The 23,680-nt window shown below is 51.7% G+C and overlaps 1 protein-coding gene across 1 annotated transcript in view; it reads left to right on the plus strand.

Moving 5' to 3' along the window:
• The window catches only part of CEMIP (cell migration inducing hyaluronan binding protein), a 65,097-nt gene extending 42,408 nt beyond the window's left edge, over positions 1-22,689 (plus strand). The window contains exons 16-28 of the mRNA XM_003784582.2: positions 428-513; positions 1,574-1,705; positions 5,123-5,158; positions 5,236-5,391; positions 6,705-6,885; positions 7,969-8,184; positions 10,828-11,039; positions 11,907-12,092; positions 16,243-16,447; positions 16,610-16,696; positions 17,173-17,330; positions 20,456-20,556; positions 22,272-22,689. Coding sequence (XP_003784630.1) covers positions 428-513; positions 1,574-1,705; positions 5,123-5,158; positions 5,236-5,391; positions 6,705-6,885; positions 7,969-8,184; positions 10,828-11,039; positions 11,907-12,092; positions 16,243-16,447; positions 16,610-16,696; positions 17,173-17,330; positions 20,456-20,556; positions 22,272-22,399 — 1,884 coding nt within the window. The 3' untranslated portion in view covers positions 22,400-22,689. The remainder of the gene's footprint in view (positions 1-427; positions 514-1,573; positions 1,706-5,122; positions 5,159-5,235; positions 5,392-6,704; positions 6,886-7,968; positions 8,185-10,827; positions 11,040-11,906; positions 12,093-16,242; positions 16,448-16,609; positions 16,697-17,172; positions 17,331-20,455; positions 20,557-22,271) is intronic.
• Positions 22,690-23,680: the final 991 nt, after the last annotated feature.

Here is a 23,680-nt window from a genome sequence, read left to right on the forward strand (position 1 = left end):
AGGAGTGAGGGAAGACTGGGAAGGCCACTGTCCCCTGCCCGAGGTAAAGATAAAACTTGGCTGCAGCATTTCCTTTAAGTCATTGTGGACAAATTTCCCAAGAATGTTTTTAATTGGAGCTTGGGCTAATGACTTTCTAAAGCAGTGTCAGTTCTGTGTGTGGACTTTGTTGCATGGCCTTAACTTCTCTAGACCTTGGTTTCCTCATCTGCACCTTAAAGAGGTCAAATATTCCATATTTGGTCTGAGTGAGGCAGGATAAGGCAGGTCCCTCACTTCCCCCACCATCACCCTGGACTTTGGTTGGTGCAGCCCAGGCACACAGCTGGCCCTCCTGGAGCATTCAGGAGCATGCTGTGAGGCTGCATGAGGAGATGCTCGAGGCCGACAGGAGAACTAACACATCCCTGCATGTCTCTTTCCCCAGGCTGGCATGATCATAGACAATGGGGTCAAGACCACTGCAGCCTCTGCCAAGGACAAGCGGCCCTTCCTCTCTGTCATCTCTGCCAGGTACTCGGTCCTCAGGAAGATATCCACGACAGCCACCTTGCAGTCCAGCTCCTTTCCCCTCCTCATTCATTTCATTCATTCATTCACAGAGCAGCTGTTGGGCTCTTTCTGTGTGCAGGGCATTGAGCTAGGTGTTCAGGGTATCGTGGAGCAAAGTCTGAATTAGGATTCAGGCTCCAGTAGCCAAAGGGAGACAGAAACTCCTAGAGGAATTTTTTGCTGAGATTGCTCAGCAAAGCCAGCAGGAATGGTGAGTCACAGCAGGTTAGATCAGGATGGGGAGGGTCACAGAAATTAGACCAAGATGAAAATGTAAAGAAAAGAGAAAAAAATGTCACCATCAATTTCATGGGAAAGACTAATCAGGTTGTACTTATAAATAAGTCTTGATCTCAGCTGAAAGCTGGGGCTACTTTTAAAAGGTCATTGGAGAGGAGGTGGCACCCACATGCCAGAGGTGGCAGGTTCAAACCCAGCCCTGGCCAAAAACTGCAAAAAAAAAAAAAAAAAGTCATTAGGGAGATCAGCACCCTATAAAGGGACTGAGTGGCCTGGTCGCCATCAATAGTGGTAACACTGGCAGCACGGTGATGCCCGCAGATCGTTCTTGTTAAACTAACATCCTTGAACATCTAAGCTCCCCACTCCATTTGTGCCAAGAAGGGCCAAGGAAAGGTTCAGGGTGACTGCCAGGAGTGGGAGATCTGGGTGTCTCCAGCCTCTCCTGCCAGGCCCCATGGGCTGCAGTGCATGTCTGGTGTGGGACTGGCTGCCTGAACTTGCCTCTGTGCTCTGACGGCCCTCAGGGCCAGGTTTCTTAGTGGTGCTGATGAGGAGTGGAAGGGATCTGTTCGTGTGGGGTAAGGCCGTGGCAGAAAGGCTTCTTGCTTCTGTGATGAGCTCAGAGAGTTCCTTCCAGAATCCAAATGATGAGAATAATTTTCTGCTTAGTCATTGCCTTCTGGGGTAGCAGGAGCAGTGACAGCTTCACAGAGCATAGAGGGGATCAGCCAGGCAATGCCCCAACACTGCTCTATGCCCTCCCCACACTGTGCTGCAGGTACAGCCCTCACCAGGACGCCGACCCGCTGAAGCCCCGCGAGCCGGCCATCATCCGGCACTTCACAGCCTACAAGAACCAGGACCATGGGGCCTGGCTGCGTGGCGGGGACGTGTGGCTGGACAACTGCCGGTGAGGGGGTGTGGCCTTGGGACACAGGGGACCTGACACTCTCCCCCACCCCTCACGGAGAAGGAGAGCAAGGTAGAGAGAGGAAATAGACATGCTGAGGTTTGGCCTCTGGTTGTCCCCCAGACAGGCAGGGGAATAGAATGGCAGCAGGCAGGTGCCAAAAAATAATAAAAATCATCATCAAAAAATAAAACGTAAAAATTGGCTTCAGCCTGCAGTGCCAAGGGCTGTGGGTCATGATTTGCCTCCAAATAGTCACTGGGCCTGGCTCTCTCAAGGTCACACAGCCTGTCAGCTGAGGGAGGGAAGAAGGAGGAAGCCAGAATATGCGGGGTACCTGCTGTGTGCTGAACCCTTGGTTGCATTTTTCTCTTACTGTGTTTCTCAAAGATATAAATGGTTATCTCCATTTTAGAGACATAAACCAAGGTTCCATTTAGTGAGTTTCCCAAGGTAAGTGTTTGGGCTTGGTCTTGAAGCTCTAAGTCACTGGACTCCAAGGCCCAGATGGAAAAGGCAGAAAGCCCCACGTTCTTGTGTAAGGGTCCCGTGTGAAGCCACCTGCCCACCCTGGACAGGGACCTGGAGGGACAGGCGGCCGAGCTAGAACTTGTGTTAGGGGATATAGTGACATGTTCTCATTGTTTGCCCTTTGTATTAAAAATGAGAAATCAGAAATTCTTGATTATAGGCAATAAAGGAATTTCTCCATTTTCTTTCTTTTTTTTTGAGACAGAGCCTCAAGCTATCCCTCTGGGTAGAGCGCTGTGGCATCATAGCTCATAGTAACCTCCAACTCCTGGGCTCAAGGAAGTCTCCTGCCTCAGCCTCCCAAGTAGCTGGGACCACAGGTGCCCTCCACAACACCCAGCTATTTTTTGGTTGCAGCCGTCATTGTTGTTTGGCGGCCCAGGCTGGATTCGAACCTGCCACCTTAGGTGTATGTGGCTGGCTCCTTAGCCACTTGAGCCATAGGCGCCGAGCCGATTTCTCCATTTTCTTGTGACTAAAGGAGAAATAAAGGTGAAAGGAAACAAGAGGAAGTGAAAAGTGTGTGAGGAGCAGAATCGGCAGAGAGGGAGATGGAGAGAGCTGAGATCTAGAGAGGAACTGACTCAGGGACGGAGCCCTAGACAGATGCAGCGGGAGCCAGAGACGTAAAGGGGCCTCTCTAGGGGAAAGAGTGTCACTCTGCCTGGGAGAAGAGAAGCCTTGGGCTTTGAGAAGGGGCTGGAGGTGGGGGAAGAAGAGAGCAGACTGGGGAAGGGTCTCGCTCTGTTTGGCTCTTGAGAGCAGAAGTCCCCAGCGTGGCACAGAGTTGGCTCAGTGGAGGGAAGAGCTTTCCTTCAGTGTGACATGCTAGTCCACAGGCGAGGCTGCCAGGCTGCTCTAGAGCAGAGGCCCAGTGACACCTGAGGGGGACACTAGGCGGGAGGCAGCTGGAAGCCGGGGGTGGAAGGGAAATGAGGTGATGTCAGTGCTAGAATTCTCTGCGGTGTTCTAAGTCCAGCGATTTCTTGGTTCTGGTTGGTTGGGCATTTTGGCATTTAGGTCTCTTCAAAGACAGTAAATGCCAGATTTGGGGCAGTCAAAAACATTGTAGAGCCAGGCCCTGTAGCTCACACCTGTAATCCTAGTACTCTGGGAGGCTGAGGTGGGTGGATCGCCTGAGCTCATGAGTTGGAAACCAGCCTGAGCCAGAGAGAGAACTTGTCTCTAAAAACAGTTGGGCATTGTGACAGGTGCCTCCCAGCTACTTGGGGGAGGCTGAGGCAAAAGGATCACTTGAGCCCAAGAGTTAAAGGTTGCTGTGAGGTGTGACACCAAGGCACTCTACTCTACCCAAGGTGACAGAGTAAGACTCTTTCTCAAAAAAAGAAAAAGAAAAAGAAAAAAAAAGCCTCCCTACCCCTGTGAATGGGGACGTATCTTTTATTTGTCTGCTACACACATCCAAATAGTCCAGAATCTGGCTAGCACCAAGGCTGCGTCCTACAAGTGGACAAGGTTAGTGCAGTCAGGGGCTGAGTGAAGATGGTGATCCCTTCAAGGACTTTGTACCAATATTAATGTGGCCATTTGAGAAAGCTCTCTCCAGTAACCCCTGATGTAGGCCAGGGTGTGTGGGGTGCTCCTAGAGGCAGGGCAGCCAGCCATGACTTGGCAGCAGAGGCTGAAACTGAGCCTCTGGGATAGTGGGTTGGCTGGATGGAAAATGACTGTATTGCTTTAGACACGTTGAGTTGAGGTGCTTGTGAGACATGATGTGGAAATGCCCCAAATTGTGGAAGAACATGTGTGAAAAGTGACTGATTTTAAAGTCACTGGATTGGTGAGCATAAGAGCTGTGAGTCTCAGTGAGGTTCCCAGGGACATGGAGGAGGATGAGGGCCCCATCCAGAGAACTAGGTGATAGGAATGATGGCGAAGTCCATGAGAGGGCTGGGAGACACGAAGAGAGAAGTTCTAGAAAAAAGCTGGAGGGGACCCTGCATGATGGCCCTGGAATGAGAGAGCTAGATGGGACTTAGAGAAAGGGAAAAGCAAGTGTGCCCTGAAAGAGGTGAGCAGTGTACCTGGGGCAGGCAGGGAGCTAGAAAGCGGCAGGCTGTAGGACCAGCAACTCATCAGGCCCATGAGCTTGGGTTTGTGGGTGATGTGGAGCCACTGGAGGTTTTAGAAAGCAGGGAGATTGGCAGGGAGACGAGCCCAGCAGGGTGTGCAGGCCGGCAAAGGCAGAAGAGGCGTGGAGACCAACTGTATCTGCCCCAGTGACAAAGGAAATGAAGGTGGCCGCCAGGTTTGGCCACAGAGTCTGGCAGCACAGACTCACACAGTCCCTTGTCACTCCTGACCTGGCTCTCTCCAGGAGGATGTTCATCCTGACCCTTGAAAAGGGCCGAGCAGGGAGCCCGGGAGCTGGCCCCGTGCACGTGCAGCTGCCCCTGCACTCGGCAGGGCTAGCACCCACCTGACCTCCAGGAAGCTTAGAGATCAGCTATTTCAGCTTCCAGCTGAAATCATAGTGAGGGTGCAAAGGGAAAGTGGAACTGCATTCACATACTCTACTCTACCCAGCCCAGGTCCTGAGAATGGGTTGTTCTCCTGATAACCTCCCACTGAGCCCTGTGCTCACAGAGGAGAGGTTTAGAGGGAGAGGCACATGGTCCGCAGTCTGCATGCTGGGAATACAAAGTGCCACCAAATGCTGAGAGCCTCCAGGGTCACCAGGTTCTCTCTGCAGTCAAAGGCTGAGTGGGAAGGGACCTGAATATCACCTCACTGTGCAGAATAGGGGAGTCCCAGGACCCTCAGCAAAGCCTCTACCTGTGTGAAGACTGCTTTCCCCACAGCATCCCCGGGGGCAGGGAAGGGTGCAGGGGCAGGCACACTCTGACTTTCTGCTTTTATCCCCAGGTTTGCAGACAATGGCATTGGCCTGACCCTGGCCAGGTAAGAGCAAGTGCGTGCGTGGCCCTGTGTGGGAGCGTATGTCTGCACATCTCATCTCAACCATCTTCTCTCTGCAGTGGTGGAACCTTCCCGTATGATGATGGCTCCAAGCAGGAGATAAAGAACAGCTTGTTTGTTGGAGAGAGTGGCAACGTGGGGACAGAAATGATGGACAATAGGATCTGGGGCCCAGGTGGCTTGGACCACAGTGGAAGGACCCTTCCTATAGGCCAGTAGGTTTGCCACTACAGCAGCTCCTTGTCCTGCAAGACTTAATCTGACTGGCAGCTTCCCCTCCCCCCGATGGAGGGGAAGAAGCTGCTGAGGTTTCTACTTGTCAGCTATGAGTTACTCAGTCCTCTACCAGGCAGAGAGATCGCTGAAGCCACAGAGACTAACCACAGAGGAGTAAAATCTGGAATGGGGAGAGAGAAGTAAAAAAATCATGTTGATCTGAGCAGCCAGGGCGGCACGGCCATCAGAACGCATGATGTGGTCCTGGGCTACATTAATGTCAGTTAGTGTCTGGGATCAGGGACTGTGAGCTCCATTTTCCGGTGATGGCACACTCCAGGGAGTGTTTCATCTGCCTCTGAGGGTGAGGAAGTAAGAGAGTCAGTCCAAAACACATTTAAAGGAGAAAACCAGGAGGGCAACAAAACCCAAAGCCGTGTCCCATGCAGACTAGGGTCTTCAACTGGGAGAGGGGATCATTGCTGGGAGGACAACATGGGGCAGTTGTCACACATTGTTAAGGGTGCCATGCACATCAGGGACGACCCTCATTCCACATGGGCCCTGAGGGTGAGGATTGGGTTAATGCAGGAAAGATTTTGTTTTCATTGGATTTGTCAACAATAGACCAGCAGGGCTGTCCTGAGGAGTCCCCGGCTGTGTTGCCGGGGAGTTGAGGCACAGGCTGGATGATAACCATGTGGTGGGAGAGGGGTGTGAGGGCCTTGGAGAGTCGATGAGTTAACAGGGAAAATGGACTCGGTCAATTCCTCAGAAAGCCGCAGGCTGGGTCAGTGGTAAGGAGTCTGTCCCCTTCTGCTGGAGTTTCTTCCCTCTGGAGAGCAAGGGCCAGAGCCAGTGAGCAGCACGGTGGTCCCTGTGTTCCGGGTGATGAGATTGACCCCTCTTACCTTCCTGAGCTTTCTTCCCTTTCTCTAGGAAAATATAATTCCTGTAGCTAGAGTCAGGACACAAAATATATACACATCTAAAACTTCCAACCTGAGTGGATATGTATCTTTGAGAAGTTTTTGCAAAGGCAGAATCAGGGTCTCCTTCAGTGCTAGCTAACCCAGGTGAGAGCAGCCCCTCTCTCAGCCATGTGAGTGACTCTGGGACGGCATATTGAGCGTTCTCTGCAGAGGGTCACCAGCCTCATGCATGCTTTCTCAGGGAGTTAACTAATGAATCTGCATTGACTGGGGTGGAGGGAGTTGCTAGATGTGGGAATCAGGGATGGCTTTACCAGGGGAGTCTCCAAGGGGGCAAGCCATGGTGTTGAGACTGACATCTTGCCTCCTTAACTCTGTAGGAATTTTCCAATTAGAGGAATTCAGTTCTATGATGGCCCCATCAACATCCAGAACTGTACCTTCCGGAAGTTCGCTGCCCTGGAGGGCCGGCACACCAGCGCCTTGGCCTTCCGCCTGAACAACGCCTGGCAGAGCTGCCCCCATAACAACGTGACCGGCATCGTCTTCGAGGATGTCCCGGTGAGTGAGGAGCCTGGGCAGGCTCCCAGCAAACTCAGACTGCGGGTGGTGAGTCACTAATCCCCTGGGCTGGAGTTGCAGCTTCTGCCACCACCGCAGGGGTTGAGAAACCTTCTCCAAGTGGGCTGGGCCATGTCCCAGTTTATACTGCATCCCAACTGGAAAAGTACAAGTGTAGGTCACCCTGCAGGTCACATCTGGGTGAATGCCTTCTCACTCTCACCCTGCTGGAAACCCAGCCGGTCTCAGGAGGAGCCTGAAGCAGGACTTGAGGGCCCACAGCTGTTCCTCCTAGGGTCTTAGCTCTGCATGCTGAGTGACCAGGCCACCTGAGCTGGCATAAACAAACCCAACAGTTTCTAAAGGAAGTCTTTGCCGAAGACGGCCTATGTAACGTCTCCCTGAGAGGAGAGTATAATAAATAGGGGCCTTCTCGCTTAGGCAGAGCCTGCGAAAGAGGAGCTGAGGATGAGGGGGTCAGGACACATCCAGGGCCTGTTCCTGAGGCTGTGGGTTCCCAGACCTTCCCTCCTTTTTCCTGCTCCTGCCTTGCGCCTGTCTGCCCACTTACTGGCAGACTGAGGGAAAAGATGTGAAACTCAAATTACTTAATGTCTTTACTCAGACCGCTGAGGGCCTGGAAGAGGTCAGTCACAGTATCTCCAGGGGCTCTTGCTGCAAGACTGACTTCCTGACACACCACACACTCACATAGGTTCTCACACGTCTGCCCTTTCGTGGGTGTGCACAGCTTCCACCACCTCTCTTGCACACGCTCACACACCGTGCCCCCCTCCCACTCCGGGCCACGAAGCTTGGGTGTCAGCACAGTCCCCATGCTCACCCACGGCATCTGGCCCTCCAGGGAACAGAGGTCTGGGAGCTGAGGCCCGATGAACCTTTGACCATTGCTCCAGCTCCATCCAAGAGGTCAGCCATGCGGTCACTTACAGAGCCTGAGAGCATCTTTGCTTTGGCTGGTTTGTAATGTCAGTGGAAATTGGAAACCTCACTCCAGCCTGATGACGGCTGCAATTTCCCTTCACCTTCTGGCCCAGCCTAACTTTCCTGGGCTCTGTTTAGATTACTTCCAGAGTGTTCTTCGGAGAGCCTGGGCCCTGGTTCAATCAACTGGACATGGATGGGGATAAAACATCTGTGTTCCACGACATTGATGGCTCTGTGTCTGAGTACCCTGGCTCCTACCTCACCAAGGACGACAACTGGCTGGTCCGGCACCCAGACTGCATCAGTGTTCCAGACTGGAGGGGGGCCATCTGCAGTGGGCGCTATGCGCAGGTGGGGACTGCTCACTCACCTCCTCCTCGTTCACACAACCAGCATTTATTGAGTGCCTACTATATGCTCAGGTCTGTGCCAGGCCAGAAAGAGATAGACAATTCTTCCTCCTTCTTTCTTTTCCCTTTCATCCAATAGAATTTTTACAAAGTCAGAGTCAGAACACGTGGGAAGTAGAATGCTAATGCATGTAAAATCCTTCACCAGCCCTCTCCAATAAAAATATAAGCTACATATGTAATCTTGAATTTTCTAGTAGCTGTGTTATGAAGTAAAAATAAATAGGAAAAACTAATTTATTTATTAATATTTTATTTGAGTATACTTCAAATACTATCTCACCACTATCATCATTATAAAAGATCATAAATGAAACGTTCCACATTTTTTTCTCTCCTAAGTCTCCAAAATCCATTATATATTTTATACTTATGGCCCACTCAATTTTCAACAAGGTGGAATGTAGTCCTACTAAAGCAATAAAGTTATGTTTAGTGGACAAAATATTTTTTAATGTTCAATATTTTTCTATTTTTATTGATATATCATAGTTACACCTACTTTGGGGGTACGTGTGATTTTTGATACATGTACACGATGTACAATGATCAAATCAGGGTAATTGAGATGGAAAAAAATATTTTACATTGCTTTTGTTTGAAATTTCAGTTTAAATTAATGAAACTAAAGTTTAAAATTTGGACCCTGAGCCACACTGGCCACACTTCCGGGGCTTGGTGTCTCCCACACAGGACAGCACAGGTCTGTACAGTGAGCAGACTCCCCGACTGGCCATCAGGATACTATTGTTACTGCTCGTATTTGGATGAGTGGCTGATGAGGAAATGAGGAAGGGAGAGAGGCTCAAGAAAATGAAGAACTGTGAGATTAAGAGGGCAGTACCGGGGAGCCGGGTATCCCAGTGGGGAAGGACGGTGTGTGAGTGAAGAAGTGGCTTCCCTGCTGTCCTGCAGGCAGGCATTGTCGTCCCACTGTGCAGGGCAGGAATCAGGGTGTTTGGGGGCGGAAGAAAGGAGAGGACTAGAGTCAGGCTGAGGGATGAGGACATAGGGGCCTGGGGGGATGGGTTGCCAGAGGAGAGCAGGAGCTAACACTGAGCAGGGGAAGGACCAAGGGAAGGCAGGGGAAGGGGCAGGAAGTCAGGGCAGTTCTCTCCCCAGTAGGAGGTGAGGTCATGTGCTGAGAATTCGGGGAGTAGGTCTGAGGAGAGGAGCCTGCAGAGAGAGATAAAGGGTTGGAAGAGCTGCTGCAGGGAGTGGGAAGTGCTGACAAGGGCATGTGGAAGGAAGCCTGGCAATGCTGAGCACCCAGCCAGACTGGACACGCACTTCTGAAGAGGTGCCTTCTCCCAGGCGGTGGGATTTTCTCAGCCCTACCCAAGAGGCCCCTGGGAGAGGAGGGGGCTTATGGAATGTTCAGGGGGAGGCTTTCTGCTGCACGTGTGGGCAGGGCAGGGGCCAAAATGTGAAGGGGAGCAAGTGGCTGGTGTGATGGTCTAAGGAGGAAAGGAGAGAAGTGGAGTCAGAGGGTGGCATGCTCTGAATAAGTGGGGTGACCCAGGCCTTGGCACTTCGCAGCAGTCAGGCTCTCGGCATCACTTAGCGCCACTGAGCAAGGACCAGGGATCCCGTGGGAACCATGAAATTCCTTCCCGCCCTTACTTTCTGGTACGTTGCTTGTCCTCTGTAGAAAATGGCTGAATGTTAAGAGTTCCCCAGGTTATGGTAACTGGCGGGTGGTTAGTTATTATTAGTAATCTCCTTCCTTGATGTTACAGCTTATAATACCTTTTCTCTTTCAATACTCATGACAGTGCCATCAGATGGGCAGAATCCAAGTTTGTCTTAATGACTCAGGTGATAAAACTAGAGAGGAAGAGAACACGTGCCTTCCAAAGGCACCGTGTCACTACTCACTGATGTGATGGTCCCTCCTGGTCACAGTGATAGGGTGTCACCTTACAAATACAAAATGTGCCATAGTATAGGACACAGCGTTTTAAACTGAGACTGGGCTAATGCACCCAGGCGCTGTAGTCCCTGGAGCTCAGTGGCTAGTCGTTCTGCTCTCCGGCTTGTCTCTGAACTGAGAAAACACTTATTTATCTATTGTATACTGCTGCCACAAGGACTGACCCTGGGGGCCAGGTGTTGAGCACTAGAGGGACAGGTGAGACAGGGTACCCAGGTGCACTCGCAGATTCAGGGAGGACCGCTGCCCGTCAAGGTGGGCTGCACTGCAGGAAAATCATGAGCCTTCTCTTTCCCTCCGTCTCCCTCCGTCCTTCTTCCTCATCTCGCTCATTTGTCCAAACTGTGCTGTCTGGCCATTAAGCAAACTCCTCCCCAGTTTCTCCAGGAAGTCCCTCAGCAGAGCACTTTTTGAAGCTGCACTGGAGACATTAGCTGAGCCACATGGAGTAGCGTGGGCTGCGGGCTGCGTCCACTAGCAGGAAGAGCTGTCTCCTTATTTGGCCTTTCTTTCACTCAAGCCTTCTATTAAGGTTTCTGTAAGGAGAAAGTGCCTCTGGAAGTGCGGTCTGTAGTCAGATGTTAACCAGATGCTCTTAGCATAATCCCTTATAGTAGCCTCATTGTGTGTTTCCTTTTGGGGTTTTAAAAGATGTACATTCAGGCCTATAAGACCAGCAACCTGCGGATGAAGATCATCAAGAACGACTCCCCCAGTCACCCCCTCTACCTGGAGGGGGCCCTCACCAGGAGCACCCACTACCAGCAGTACCAGCCGGTCGTCACCCTGCAGAAGGGCTATACCATCCACTGGGACCACACGGCTCCTGCTGAACTCGCCATCTGGCTTATCAACTTCAACAAGTGAGTGGGTGCCTGGCCAGGCCTGCTGTGATCCAGGACAGCTGCTAGGGCTAAAACAGTCGGTGGCCATAATGACACCTTGTTGCAAAGTCCTGGGCTTGGTGTGCACAGAGCCTCTGACCAGCTCATGTGATTCCTTTTGGAGGTGCCTGCAGAGGTTGACATCACTGGCCATTAAGAATCGAAGCACATGGGCCGAGGCCCCACTATTATGGGTGTGGGTGGCCTTGGGCAGGGCATCTAACCCCTGGGAGCCTCCCTTCTGCCATCAGTGGGATGGGGATGGAGTTACCTTGCAGGAGTCCGACAAGGAATGGAGGAAGACAATGGGTGGCAGGACCTGGCATTACCAAGTGCTCATTAAATGGCAAAAATACCTGGGAATTACTATTACCATTTTATAAAGAGAGAGAGATGAGATAAAGTGATAGGCTGATGGCATCCAGATAGGGCTTCATATATTTATGTCCGAGTATTTTCTATGCATGTTACTTACCTGTTACGGTATTCCTATGAGAAAGACATTTATCAGATGTGAAAAATCAGACTCAGTGAGATGAAATGGGCTGTGCAGTCACACTGGACATGGCCAAACCTAGGCCCTTTACATCCTGTGCTCTTTAAATCCTCAAGAGAATGCCTTTTCCCCACTGGGGAGGCCTGGAGACATACAATTGACCCATTCAGCTGCTCTTCCCCTCCTTCCACTTGGCAACCCCATCATTCCCACAGCAGGTATCCTTTCAAAATGCCCCATGCAGAAATGGAAATGGAGGTGCTATTTGGTGGAGATTGCTCTCTCTCTCTCCCCAACACCCTGAGGCCTGGACATCCTTACTTGTCACCTGACTCTACTTCTGCTCCTAGGGGTGACTGGATCCGAGTGGGGCTCTGCTACCCGCGAGGCACCACTTTCTCCATCCTCTCAGATGTTCATAATCGCCTGCTGAAGCAGACGTCCAAGACAGGCACCTTCGTGAGGACATTGCAGATGGACAAACTGGAGCAGAGCTACCTCGGCAGGAGCCACTACTACTGGGACGAGGACACAGGGTGAGCAGGTTCCAGCCATGTGCTGCAGGACAGTGGCTTGGCTTCATCTCATCTCCAGCCCCCCCATAACCCTGAGAACAGCCTCAGGGTTAGTGCAGGCTCCTTTCCTACCACCTACTCTACCATGCACCAGAGACATTTTTAGCTTTAGGAGTAAAATAAACACTCTGTTATATACACAAGGATTGTAGGGCCTTATCCCCATTTCAGGAAAAAAGTCAAGGCAGTAACTTAGAATCCAGAAAGCATGGGATGTTATCTCAGATCTTCACAACATTCCAGTTGGAGCAGAGGATTTGATGTCTAACGTAGAGATGAGCAAAGAAGTCACAAAGAAAATAAGAGTGACTTTCTCCAGGGCCACAGCACAAACTTGGCATTGCTAGGTTCCGACCCATCTATATCCAAAGCCCTCCCCCTTCTGCTGAAGTGCACCAGAGATAGATAATGCAGTCAGAACATTCAGGGATCTGCTGGTCCCTCCCCTAAAAAGAAATTGAGTCTAACGTCTTAAAAATGCCAACCCATCTACCCAGGTTGATACCAAACACTTTGAGGAGAAAAGTAAGAGACCATTTTATGACAAATTTTCTATTCTAATATTGAGGAAACTTGATAAAATGTTTGTTGGATATCAGGAGATAGAAAGGAGCCACAAAGAACCAGGCTGCGTAGAGTTAATAGCAGAACTTTATTAAGAGTGTGCATGGGTTGGTGCTCGTAGCTCAGTGGTTAGGGTGCTGGCCACATGCACCAGGGCTGGCAGATTCGAACGCAGCCCGGACCTGCTAAACAACAACAATAACAACAACAACAACAACAAATAGCTGGGCATTGTGGCGAGCTCCTGTAGTCCCAGCTATTTTGGAGGCTGAGGCAAGAGAATCAGTTAAGCCCAAGAGTTTGACACCACAGCACTCTACCAAGGGTGACATCTTAAAACTCTGTCTGTCTAAAAAAAAAAGAAGAGCATGTGTGAGCAGATGGGCTGCCCCGAAGGTGGACAAGGGTGGCAGTGTTGCAGTCCAGGTGTGGTGCTGGAGTAGCTTGGGAGGTGGCGCAGGGGGCGCAGGTGGGGGGAGTGCTTGGGTCATCTGTTGGAGACCTTGTGAAAAGTCAGAGGGTTATCTCCTTTTTTAACCTGAAAGAAACGTTTTAACAGAACCAGAAAAGCAAGGAGAGTTCTGTTCTTCTATCTGTTGCTTAATGAATGTCCAGACCCACCGAAGCCGGAGGAAGACTAACAATGTTACCTCTTTCTCTCTTTTATAAAGAGAGCTATGGCTTTATCAGTTAGACTAGGGAAAATTAAAATTTAAAAATCAAAAGCATAAGTAAAATTTGGGATGGGGGAGCAATAAATAATACCCTTCATTTCCCACACAAGTTCTAAGCCAGTTGTGGGACAGGCACGCTGGTGGTGAAGAAGGAAGGTCCAGTTTTAGTGCTGATGGAGAAAAGCTTAATAAACCATCTTGACCTCGCTGGCCCTGGGCAGCACTGAGCAATTGCTGCTCCCTACAGATAGCTAAGCCTCCAAACTCAGGTACAAAGGCTGACTAGAGAGCCTGCTCCCCGACACGTACCCTACACCCACCAGTCAGGGCAGCTCCTCACTTCCCCAAACGTCCATATGAAAACCAGAGGAGGAGGAATTAGATGGAATGTTGGAAATATTATGATTAAGAAACCAAATTTGAATAAGGTAAAGTCTCTGTGACACCAATCATGGAGATTTTCTTCTTCTTTAGGATCGTGGGAAATAGGACAAACAATGTGAATTTTTCAAATGGAAACTGCCAGTGTTTTGATCAAAATCTTTTAAGATCTGTGATTTGGGCCAGGTATGGTAGCTCACATCTATAATCCCAGCACTCTGGGAGGCCAAGGCAGGTGGATTGCTTGAGCTCAGGAGTTCGAGACCAGCCTGAGCAAGAGCGAGACCCTGTCTCTACTAAAAACAGAAAAGCTAGCTGGGCATTGTGACGGGCACCTATAGTCTCAGTTACTCAGGAGGCTGAGGCAGGAGGATCACTTGAGCCCAGGAGTTTGAGGCTGCTATGAGCTATGATGCCACAGCACTTTACGGAGGGCAACAGTGAGACTGTCTCAAAAAACAAAACCTGTAATTTGTCCCCTTATTCCCAGAAGCAGATGTTGCTGTGTAATGCATGTTTTGTTGGCAGTGTGGTTTATCTTTAGGCCTAAGGACTAGGAGCCTCTGCTTCAGGTCCGTGACACCCAAGGGACCATGGGTGGAGTTATATGATGTTTGTTTCTAGGGAGAAGAGCTCTGCACTCTTAGGCTTTTTGAATTCTCAGGGATGTTTTTAATATTTCTACCTTAAAAATCTGTGGTCCTTTTTTTCTAAGATTGAGAACACCTGCCATTAGCAGCAACCTATCTACTTTTGACAACCAGTTTGCTGTAATTAGGGGTGATAAAAATAAAGAGGCTAAATGCGAAGGAATCCCAAAGTCTGAAATAGATAAGCTCTGAATCATCTCTCAGTTTTTCCAGTTTTAAAAAATCCTGGATAGCTGAGTTTATCAAATACCACCTAAGCCAGGGGCTACTGAATTATAAATCCATCTGGTGTGGAAGGTGTACAGCCTCGGAGTGCTGCTCTGAAATGTGACCTCGTCACAGCAGGGATTTGAGCTGGAGGCTGGCAGAGGTCTGTGTTTGGCTCATACGTCCCCAAACCTCACAATTCAGCTGACTTGGGCACATCTGAGTCGTGGTCAGAGTTGAGGAAGGCAGCTGCTATTTGTAAAACCAGAGACATGGGCTAGATGGCCTTTCAGGTCCCTCCCAGCCCACATCAACTGATACATCATGGCAACAAAGAAACCCGAGTGCTGTTAAGTCTTGTGCAGAAGCCCCAGCACCCGTCCCACTTCTGTGCCTTGGTCCCAGAAGTGGGAACTTTTGGACATGTTGGGAACCTCCAGGGGAGATGGGGCCATGGGCAGCACCCCCCTGCCCCCCACCAAACTGCTCTAAGGGGGCCACCTACCCCCCAGATCTATGCAGGGCATAGAATGCCGACGGAGAGCGCCACTCCAGGCAGAGAACTTTCTAGCAACTGCTGCTTTACTCAGGGATCATGTGAGGCAGCCACCGACTGTCTGGGTCGCTCTCCCTCCTCACACTCTCAAACTCCACTCGCAGAGTCTGCCTCTTGTATCCACTTCTTGCTGTGCCCTGCCTTCTTCTCCCAGCTCCTTATGGCACAAAATAGTGGCACTAGCCCCAGTGTCATGCAACTTTCCAGTTGAACACCAGCCAGTAGTGCACAAGATCCCCTGGGTCTTGTGAGAGGGAGACTCTTCTTGGTTATTGGGTAGCCGTTAGGCACATGGCCCTCTGTGTGTCCGACGTGTGCCCCTGCTGTGTGGTGGGCACAGGGGGTCACGGTGGCAGGGTGGCCTGGTCCGCTGGGGCTCGAGGAGGGGTGGGTCTTGGAAAGCACCTGAGCCAGATCACCCGTTTCACATCTGCTAATGTTCAGACATGGGACGAAGCCTGAAAGCATTTTTTCTGAGCTGAAGGAACAGTTGCGATGACTCCCAAATTAGTGCTGTAGTTTCTCCAGTCTGATTCCCTGTACCACAGAGCCAGCTTTCTTCATAATAATTATTTTTAATAAATTATAAAACAATATTTGGAATAAATTATGGTTTGGAGAAGACCAGAGTTAGGAAGACTCAGAGCTTTTCTTCACCAGGCACTACGATGGGATGGAAACCCCAGCTCTGTCATTTCCCAGCCGTGTGGTCTCCTGGGCAAGTCACTTCATGTCTCTGAGCCATGCTTTCCCCATCTAGGAAATCAGGGTGATAATGGTACAGACTGGACAGGACTGTGTGAGGATTCAGTGGGATAATGAGTGGCTCCACAGTAAGTGTGTGGCATGGCATGGAGCTCCTGTCAGAGCACAGTTGCCATTATTAGCTTTTCCCCAATGTGCTTGTTTTTTTAAAATTTCTCCAATTATATACATCCTTCTGGTGGACACGACTCTATCTTATAAGGCCACTGGCTCTAATCACATAGTAAATGATGAGTGCATTGCAGATGTCTCAGGGCGGGAGGGGCGGGGAAGGTTTCAGACACTGAGGAATGGCCACTGGTCTCCATGCACAGGCTGCTGCTGCTGAGGTTGAAAGCTCAGAACGAGAGAGAGAAGTTTGCCTTCTGCTCTGTGAAAGGCTGCGAGAGAATAAAGATCAAAGCTCTCATCCCAAAGAATGCAGGTGTCAGCGACTGCACGGCCTCAGCCTACCCCAAGTTCACTGAGAGGGCCGTCGTGGACGTGCCGATGCCCAAGAAGCTCTCTGGGCCTCAGCTGGTGAGTGGCTGGCAGGGGCCCGGGGCCTGCAGCCGGCCCAGACCCAGTTAGGCTGCTGTGTGGATGTCTGCTCAGTTCCACAAACCCTTTCCTGGGGGGCGTGGGAATGAGGGAATGACTGCCCGGATCTGACCACCATGGTGGGTTTTATTTGTCTTTCAGAAGACGAAGGACCACTTCTTGGAAGTAAAGATGGAGAGCTTCAAGCAGCACTTTTTCCACCTTCGGAATGACTTTGCTTACATTGAGGTGAGTGGCTCTGGCCCCCTGCAAGGCCTGGGCCTGCTCATCCGGAAGCAGCATCAGCCCCTGGGGCTGGGGGGCTGCAGCCAAAACATAAGAACGTCTTCCTCTCACAGTTGGGCAGCCTGGCCCCCGGCACCTCTGAGGGAGAGTCTGCTCACACATCTCCCTCTACTTTTCTTTTATGAGGCACCCATCTTGGATTTAGGGCCTACCTAAAAACCCTCAATGATTTTGACTTGAAATTTTATCTTCAAAGACTCTGTTTCCAAACTAGTTCACTTTCACATGTTCCAGGTGGGCACATCTTTTGGGGCCACTATTCAGCCTGCTACAGAGAGCTATGAGGGACTGAGATGAATGGCCTTTGTGCTTTGAGCAGCTGCATGGACAGCCTCTATCTTTAGGTCCTGTCTGGATACCTCCCACACAAAGGAACTTCTAGGCTTCCCCCCTTACACCTGGGTGCTTTGGCTCTGCAGGTGGATGGGAGGAAGTTCCCCAGCTCAGAAGATGGCATCCAGGTGGTTGTGATCGATGGGCGCCAAGGGCATGTGCTGAGCCATGCGAGCTTCAGGAACTCCATTCTGCAGGGCATCCCATGGCAGCTCTTCAATTACATGGCAGCCATCCCCGACAAGTGAGTCCCTGCCTCCGCTAGTGGGACCCTGGGCCAGGGCCCCGGCCCCTCCCTCTCCCCCTCCCCAAGGCCTTTGTCAAAGACCAGTCTGAGAAGGCTCATGGAGTCTCTGCCATCTGCCACAAACCCTAGTGCAGCCTGGGGAAGCCTCTGGGCCTGTTGACTCTCATGCCGGAGCCAGGGTTGCAATGAATTTAGGTCAGGCTGAGGTGTCCAAGGCTGCCCTGTTACAAATGGGATGGCTGCCCTGGCCCCCATCCCTCCTCACTGCACACACGCCCGGCATGATCTCATCCCCTCCCACACCTTCAGTAAGATCCAAACACTGGTGGCTTCTGAGATCTCCAGTCCAGATCTCTTTCCTAAGTGCCAGACATTCACATCCAACTGCTACTTGGAAAAGGCCACCTCCGTGTTTCGTATGGAACTGAATTCTTAGCCTCTATACTGCTGCCCTGTCTGGGCCCTCCCTGTGGTCACCAGCACTGTTTCCATGACCTCCTGGTGGGCCACCCTCTTGCAGTCACCCCAACCTGAATCTATCTTCCGTACCGGCTACTGGTGTGAGCTTCTTGAATGTAGGAGCCACCTGTGTCCTCTCATTAGCAATCTTTGGTAACACCCCACCACCTTTCTAGTCTAACAAACATACCACCTCCTCAGTGAGGCCTCTTCCAATGCAATAAAAAGTTCGGCCTCTACTACAGCATGACTCTCAGCAAGACTAGTGCCATGTCTCTTGCCCATTAAGAGTGCATCTTTCTTGTCACCTGGGGCCATGTCTCCATCCTTTTGCATTTCTAGCCTAGAACCAGGCTGGTTAAATGCATATAGAAACCACTTGGGAACCACAGCCTGCTGGAAGGTCTCAGTGCTTAGCATGGTGTCTGCCACATGGACGGTGCTGAGTAAATAGTCACTGGATGGAAACTAATATGCTCCCCAGGTGCCGCCTTTATCCTGGGCATGGGGTAGACTGGACCCAGACTCACATGTGGTACTGCTCCACGTCCCCCTCAGACGCTGCGTTAGTGTCATATTTCTCACGCGCAGATTCACATGGAAGGTGGAGATTCACCAATTCTCTAGACTTCAGTAGTTTTCATGCCTTTTGGCCAGGGTACTTTTTCTGGAAATGAAACAGGTTGTAGAAGCTTGTAGAAAGTTGAGCTGCTCTGTTCAGGATGGCATGAGAGGCTCCTCTCAGTTCCAGCGCCCCTCCCCATGGAAAGCCCTAACTGAAGGATCCAGACCAAGGTCTGTGTGGGGAACCCAGACCCCTCTCTGACCTCCTGGGAAAGTAGCAGAGAATGGGCCAGGCAGGTCCTGTCTTACCCTCTCACCCCATCCACAGGGACACTACTGGTCCCAGGGAGAGAAGAGTAGCTACTGACACCAGAAATATTAAGGATGGCTTCTTGGAGCTGCTTCTTCCCTGTCACCCTGTGGGGGACCTTGTGCTCACTGGTGCAGGGACTTGGGGGCCACAAGGATAACATACCAGGCAAAGGGAGGCTCTCAGTGTGGGCAGGTGGGCTTCTGAGCACCATCAGGAGGCTGTCGTGGTACCAGAAGACCCCTCAGCCTGTGCCCCTCCTGGGGGCTAACCCAGATCCCCATCTGCAGGGTATGACCCCTATGTGAGTCCAGGGGACCAGGGCAGGGAGGCTGAGCTCTACCAGAGGGCCATTAGCTTCCCTTCTGAAATGAAACAGTGGAGAACTATCCCCCTGGAAACAGAGCCTGAAGCCAAAGTCAAGGACACATCTGTGTTGAGCCCCTGGCCTTAATGGACCAGTCTCACCCCACCCACCCTCCAGGCTGGGTCTCCCGCAGCAGCCTCCCTCCTGCCTGCCCTGACTGCACACCAGGCCTCAACAGGCCTCAACAGTTTAAAAGCTTTTCTGCAGCTCCTGATGGAAAACAAATGGGGGTGACAACAGCTCCCAGAATCCCATGCAATTTTCCCATGTCTGACCTATGGTCTATGGTTAGGAAGCTCCTTGGAGAGCTGGGCTGCAAGCCCCACTGAGTCTCTACCCGTGTTGGTTCCCAAGGGGGCTGCTCACTCCCTGCCGTCTGGCTGGCTTGCTGAGTCTGCCACCACCACACTGAACACACTCCGGGTCACCCAAGGAAGGGAGCAGACAATCCTCATTCTCAGGTTGAAATTTTGCAAGTTGGGACCTTCGGGCTGGCACATGTGCTGTCCTAGACCTCTGCCCCTCCCAGACCCAGTTCCCCTTTGGCTGGTCTTCTTAGATGCTTGTGATCATGTGCCTGAGTCTCCCCATTTACTAAATGAAGGCAGTCACCCTGTCTTGCCTACCTGAGAGGTGACATGAACATCAGAGGTCACCCTGAGCAGGTGCTAGCTGTACCGTGTTCTTCCCAGAAAGGTCTCAAGCCTGGCCCTTCCTGAAGCTCATGGGAGGTGGCTCTGGGCTGTTCAAAGCCTGTAACATCATCAGAAGACAAAAGCAACACGGGCCCCAGGAGAGGGCACAGGGCTCTCAGCCACCTGAGTAAGCTCTTGGCCACCTGCATGAGCTTCTCACCTGGGGGACTCACTAGAGCAGATTCTGGTCTGGAAGGCCTGCTCTGGTGCACACAGATCCCAGGGGACTTCTGAGTGGCTCTATGATTTGACAGATGCTTCTGCCCTCCTTCCCTCACCTCCTCTTCCTCATCCCCCTCTGCTTCTGCTCTTCTGTCCCAGCTTATTTCTGTCTGGCCCAGCCAGGCAGAACTAAGAACATTCACACACACTGAAGTCCCCTTGGGAGCCCCATCTGGTGTGGGTGCTGCCCAGACTGTGTGCTCTGTGCACGTACTCTGTCCTGCTTGGGGATAGGCGTGTGAAAGCAGAGTGCTGAGTCTAGGCTTGGAGAAGGCCATGGGCGCCAACTCTGGCCAGACGTGTGGGAGGGCACTTGGGGCGCCAGTCACCTCATGGAAAGAGCCTGTCAGCTGGGCACACAGGAGAGCTTGCCCTTTCCTGAATCCCCAGCTGGGCCTCTGGGCCAGCTAAGTCGCGTCCCACCACACACTAGGGCCCTCCCCAGGCACCCTTGCTACAGTCTGCTCTCCCACTCCAGTCATCTAACCAGCCCCTTCTCACTCAGTTCCATAGTCCTTATGGCCTCGAAGGGAAGATACGTCTCCAGGGGTCCATGGACCAGAGTGCTGGAAAAGCTTGGGGCAGACAAGGGCCTCAAGTTGAAAGGTAAGAGTTCGGACTGGGGTTTAAACTGACCATAAGGCTAAAGAAGGCAAACACCAGGCATAGAGGCTGCCGTTTTCTTTTGCTCGGTCTGTAACAGTGTTTCCCACTTACCTTGGGCACAGTCTCAGCATCCTCAACACAGCTAAAGCTCTACTGGGATGGATGGTCGCAAGCCACCTGTTTCCCTTACAAGGGAGAGTTGTCCACTTGCTTGACTTGTTCACTCAGCTGCTCAGCACATGAGCTCTTTATTCTATAAAAGAATCATCAGAGAGATGGTTTTCTCTAATGCTCCTCCCTGGTTCTTGCTGTGCAGCCTGGCTGGGGCCTTATCTCTTCCTCGGCTTAGGAAGGATGCCTTGGCATCCCAGCTGATGGCCACCATTCATGCAGACCTTTGCAGTTTGTGAAGCTCCTACTTGTTCCTCTGAGATAGGTAGAGAAAGAGAAAGTTAAAGCCCAGAGAATCTACCTGTCTTGTCTAAGACAAGGCATGGCTCGTCTGTGGCGAAGCCTAGTGCAGATTTGCAGGCTATGCTGGAAGAACTGTCACTGGACACACCTTATCCTCAGATCTGATTCAGACAGAGTCCTCTAGGCGTAGAGCAGCTCCATGGATGATAGTGGCAGCTGTGACTATGGTTGCTGTTGGATGCTCAGCCCTGCACCTGGCTGAACATTTCGTGATTATCTCACTTATTCATTAGTAACAGGGGTGGCAGGTACTATTATTTCCACGTAAGATAAGGATGCTGAGAGTTAGCTAATTAAAGCTAATTGCAAGTTGGAACCTTCTCCCTCACTTTCTTAAGGTCAGGATTTGGGGCCTACTCTCCTTGATCCAGATCAGGCTTCTTAGTTACTGCCCCAGCCTGACGATGAACTCAACACCAGAAGGCCATCATGGGGGACATTTGTCCCAGGCAGCGACTAGAAAAAAGTTAGAAACAACAAAAGCCCTTCAAACCAGCCAAAGGAGAATACCAGGAAAAGAGAAGTGTCTTTTCCAGCCCAGGCCTGGGATTATTTTGGGACCTCTGTCTTTTAAATTAAGATCCTGTTGCCAAAAGCTGATGTATGTAAGGTGACCTAAGTTGAGTGGCACTTGCCCAGTGGTGACAAATGTGTGCTGCCTGCCAGGCGGGTTGTTTCTGAATATAGACATGGATTCTTAGGCCTGCTGGATGCTCAACCTCTGAAAGACAGGGAGCATTGTGTGGGTTTGGGGTCTCATGATTTAATCTGGGCTGTGCCGTTTACTCCATGACCGTGGACAGGTGCCTTCACTTCTCAGACCCTCCTTCTAGAGCCACAGAGGGGGAGAGCTGAGGAAGAGATCTCTCATGCCAACGCCATCATTTGTCAGATGGGAACACTGGGCTGCAGAGAGGGGCAGGGACTTGCTAGTGACCGTGGGGTTGGTGCAAAGTGAAGGGTGGGCTGGGGTGTCCTCCCTCCCACTCTGTCCCATCTCCCACTATGTGAAGCAGAGCCACCGCCTGCCTAGATGGCCCCAGGGCTCAGGTGCGACCTTGCACGCCCCCTATGAACAAATGTCAGGAGCAATCGGCCGAGCTCTTCCCAGAGGGACACAGTCAATTGTGGATGGGGGGGTGCCTGATGGGGGCAGGAGAATGGTGATGGGGAGCCCTGGGAAGGGGTGGGGGCTGCCATTCTCAGGGATTTTGCTCATGTCACTCATCATTGCTTTTCAGAGCAAATGGCTTTCATTGGTTTCAAAGGCAGCTTCCGGCCCATCTGGGTTACTCTGGACACTGAGGACCACAAGGCCAAAATCTTTCAGGTTGTGCCCATCCCTGTGGTGAGGAAGAAGAAACTGTGAGAAGCTGCCACCCATGGCCACCTGGTGTGGACAGTGACAGTGATTTGGGCAGCAGACCAGAGCAGTATGGCTGTTTCCCCCAGCCCCTGTCCAGCAGCTGCCTGGGAGTATGTGTCAGCCCTGATGGGCAAGGGAAGGACCTCAGAGACTTGGTGCTGCCACCTGCCCCTACTCCAGTATCTACCTGCAGCCCCAGGGGCAGCGTGGGCCCCTGCAGCGAGCCGCCTCTTTCCTGCAGCCTCTAGGGTGCTTCTCTTCTATCTGTGCCTCTTCAGTGGGGGTGTGGGGACCACCTGTGGAGACCTGGGTTGTGCTACCTACAGAGGTCCCTGACCCAGCTGGGATGTGGCCCCAAGGGCTGGCCATTCACAGATTTCCTTGGTCCCTAGCAGATGCATGAGGGTGGCAGATGCAGGAAATGGAGCCCTGGCTTTAGGGAAATCATTCCTACCTGTAAGCAGGAACTACCCTTCCCAGGATAGGAGCTGCTGTGCAGATAGCTCACCAGAACGGAACCTACCATCCTGGGGGAAGAGGCAAGCCCACCCCTGGCAGTGTCTCAACTTTTGGGAGACTTTGGGTGGCAGGATGGGACTAGGACTGGGTGACCCTCAAAGGCCTTTTCAGTTCTGAGATTCCAAAAGTCTATGGCATTTCACATGTTAGCTGGAACCTAGCAGTGGATGAGAACATCTCTCCAGCTGACACCCATGATTCTGGGGATGCAGGGCACCCTGAATGGAGTGCTTGTGCCCAGGGTTTGTAGTCAAGTGGGCTGGGCTATCAGGCCTGTGTGCTGTGACACCAGGCACAGAAGTGACAGAGAGATAGAATAGGGACCAGCGCCCAGCCAGGGGTGGGGATGGCACGAGCTCTGTGGTCAGGGAGGCCTCTCAGGAGGAGGCAGCATGTTTGCAGGATGACAGTGGGGCCTTTGAGGGGAGAGATGAGGTAGCCTCTGGAGTGGCTTGGGGTTGAGGCCCTCATGATGGAGAAGTGTGCCAGAGGGAGTGGGCTGGGCTGAGTGTGCCCCCAGGCCTGTGGGGTGGGCCCAGCTAGTCCCATTTCTGTCTCCACTGAAGAGAGCACCTGCTGGGGCCTCATTCTTACACTCCACCCAGGGGACCCAAAGATGTAGAATTGCATACTCACTGAGTCTGCAATTCTAGAGCTGGAAAGGACCTTAGAAAAGATCTGGTCAGACGCCTTCCTTGTACAGACAGGGAAAACAAGACCAGAGATGGCAGGACATACTCACACTGCAAGGCAGGGAACAAGACC

Source organism: Otolemur garnettii, unplaced genomic scaffold (genome assembly GCF_000181295.1).
Source record: "Otolemur garnettii isolate 467f Iridium unplaced genomic scaffold, OtoGar3 scaffold00011, whole genome shotgun sequence".
In the NCBI taxonomy this organism is placed as follows: domain Eukaryota; kingdom Metazoa; phylum Chordata; class Mammalia; order Primates; family Galagidae; genus Otolemur; species Otolemur garnettii.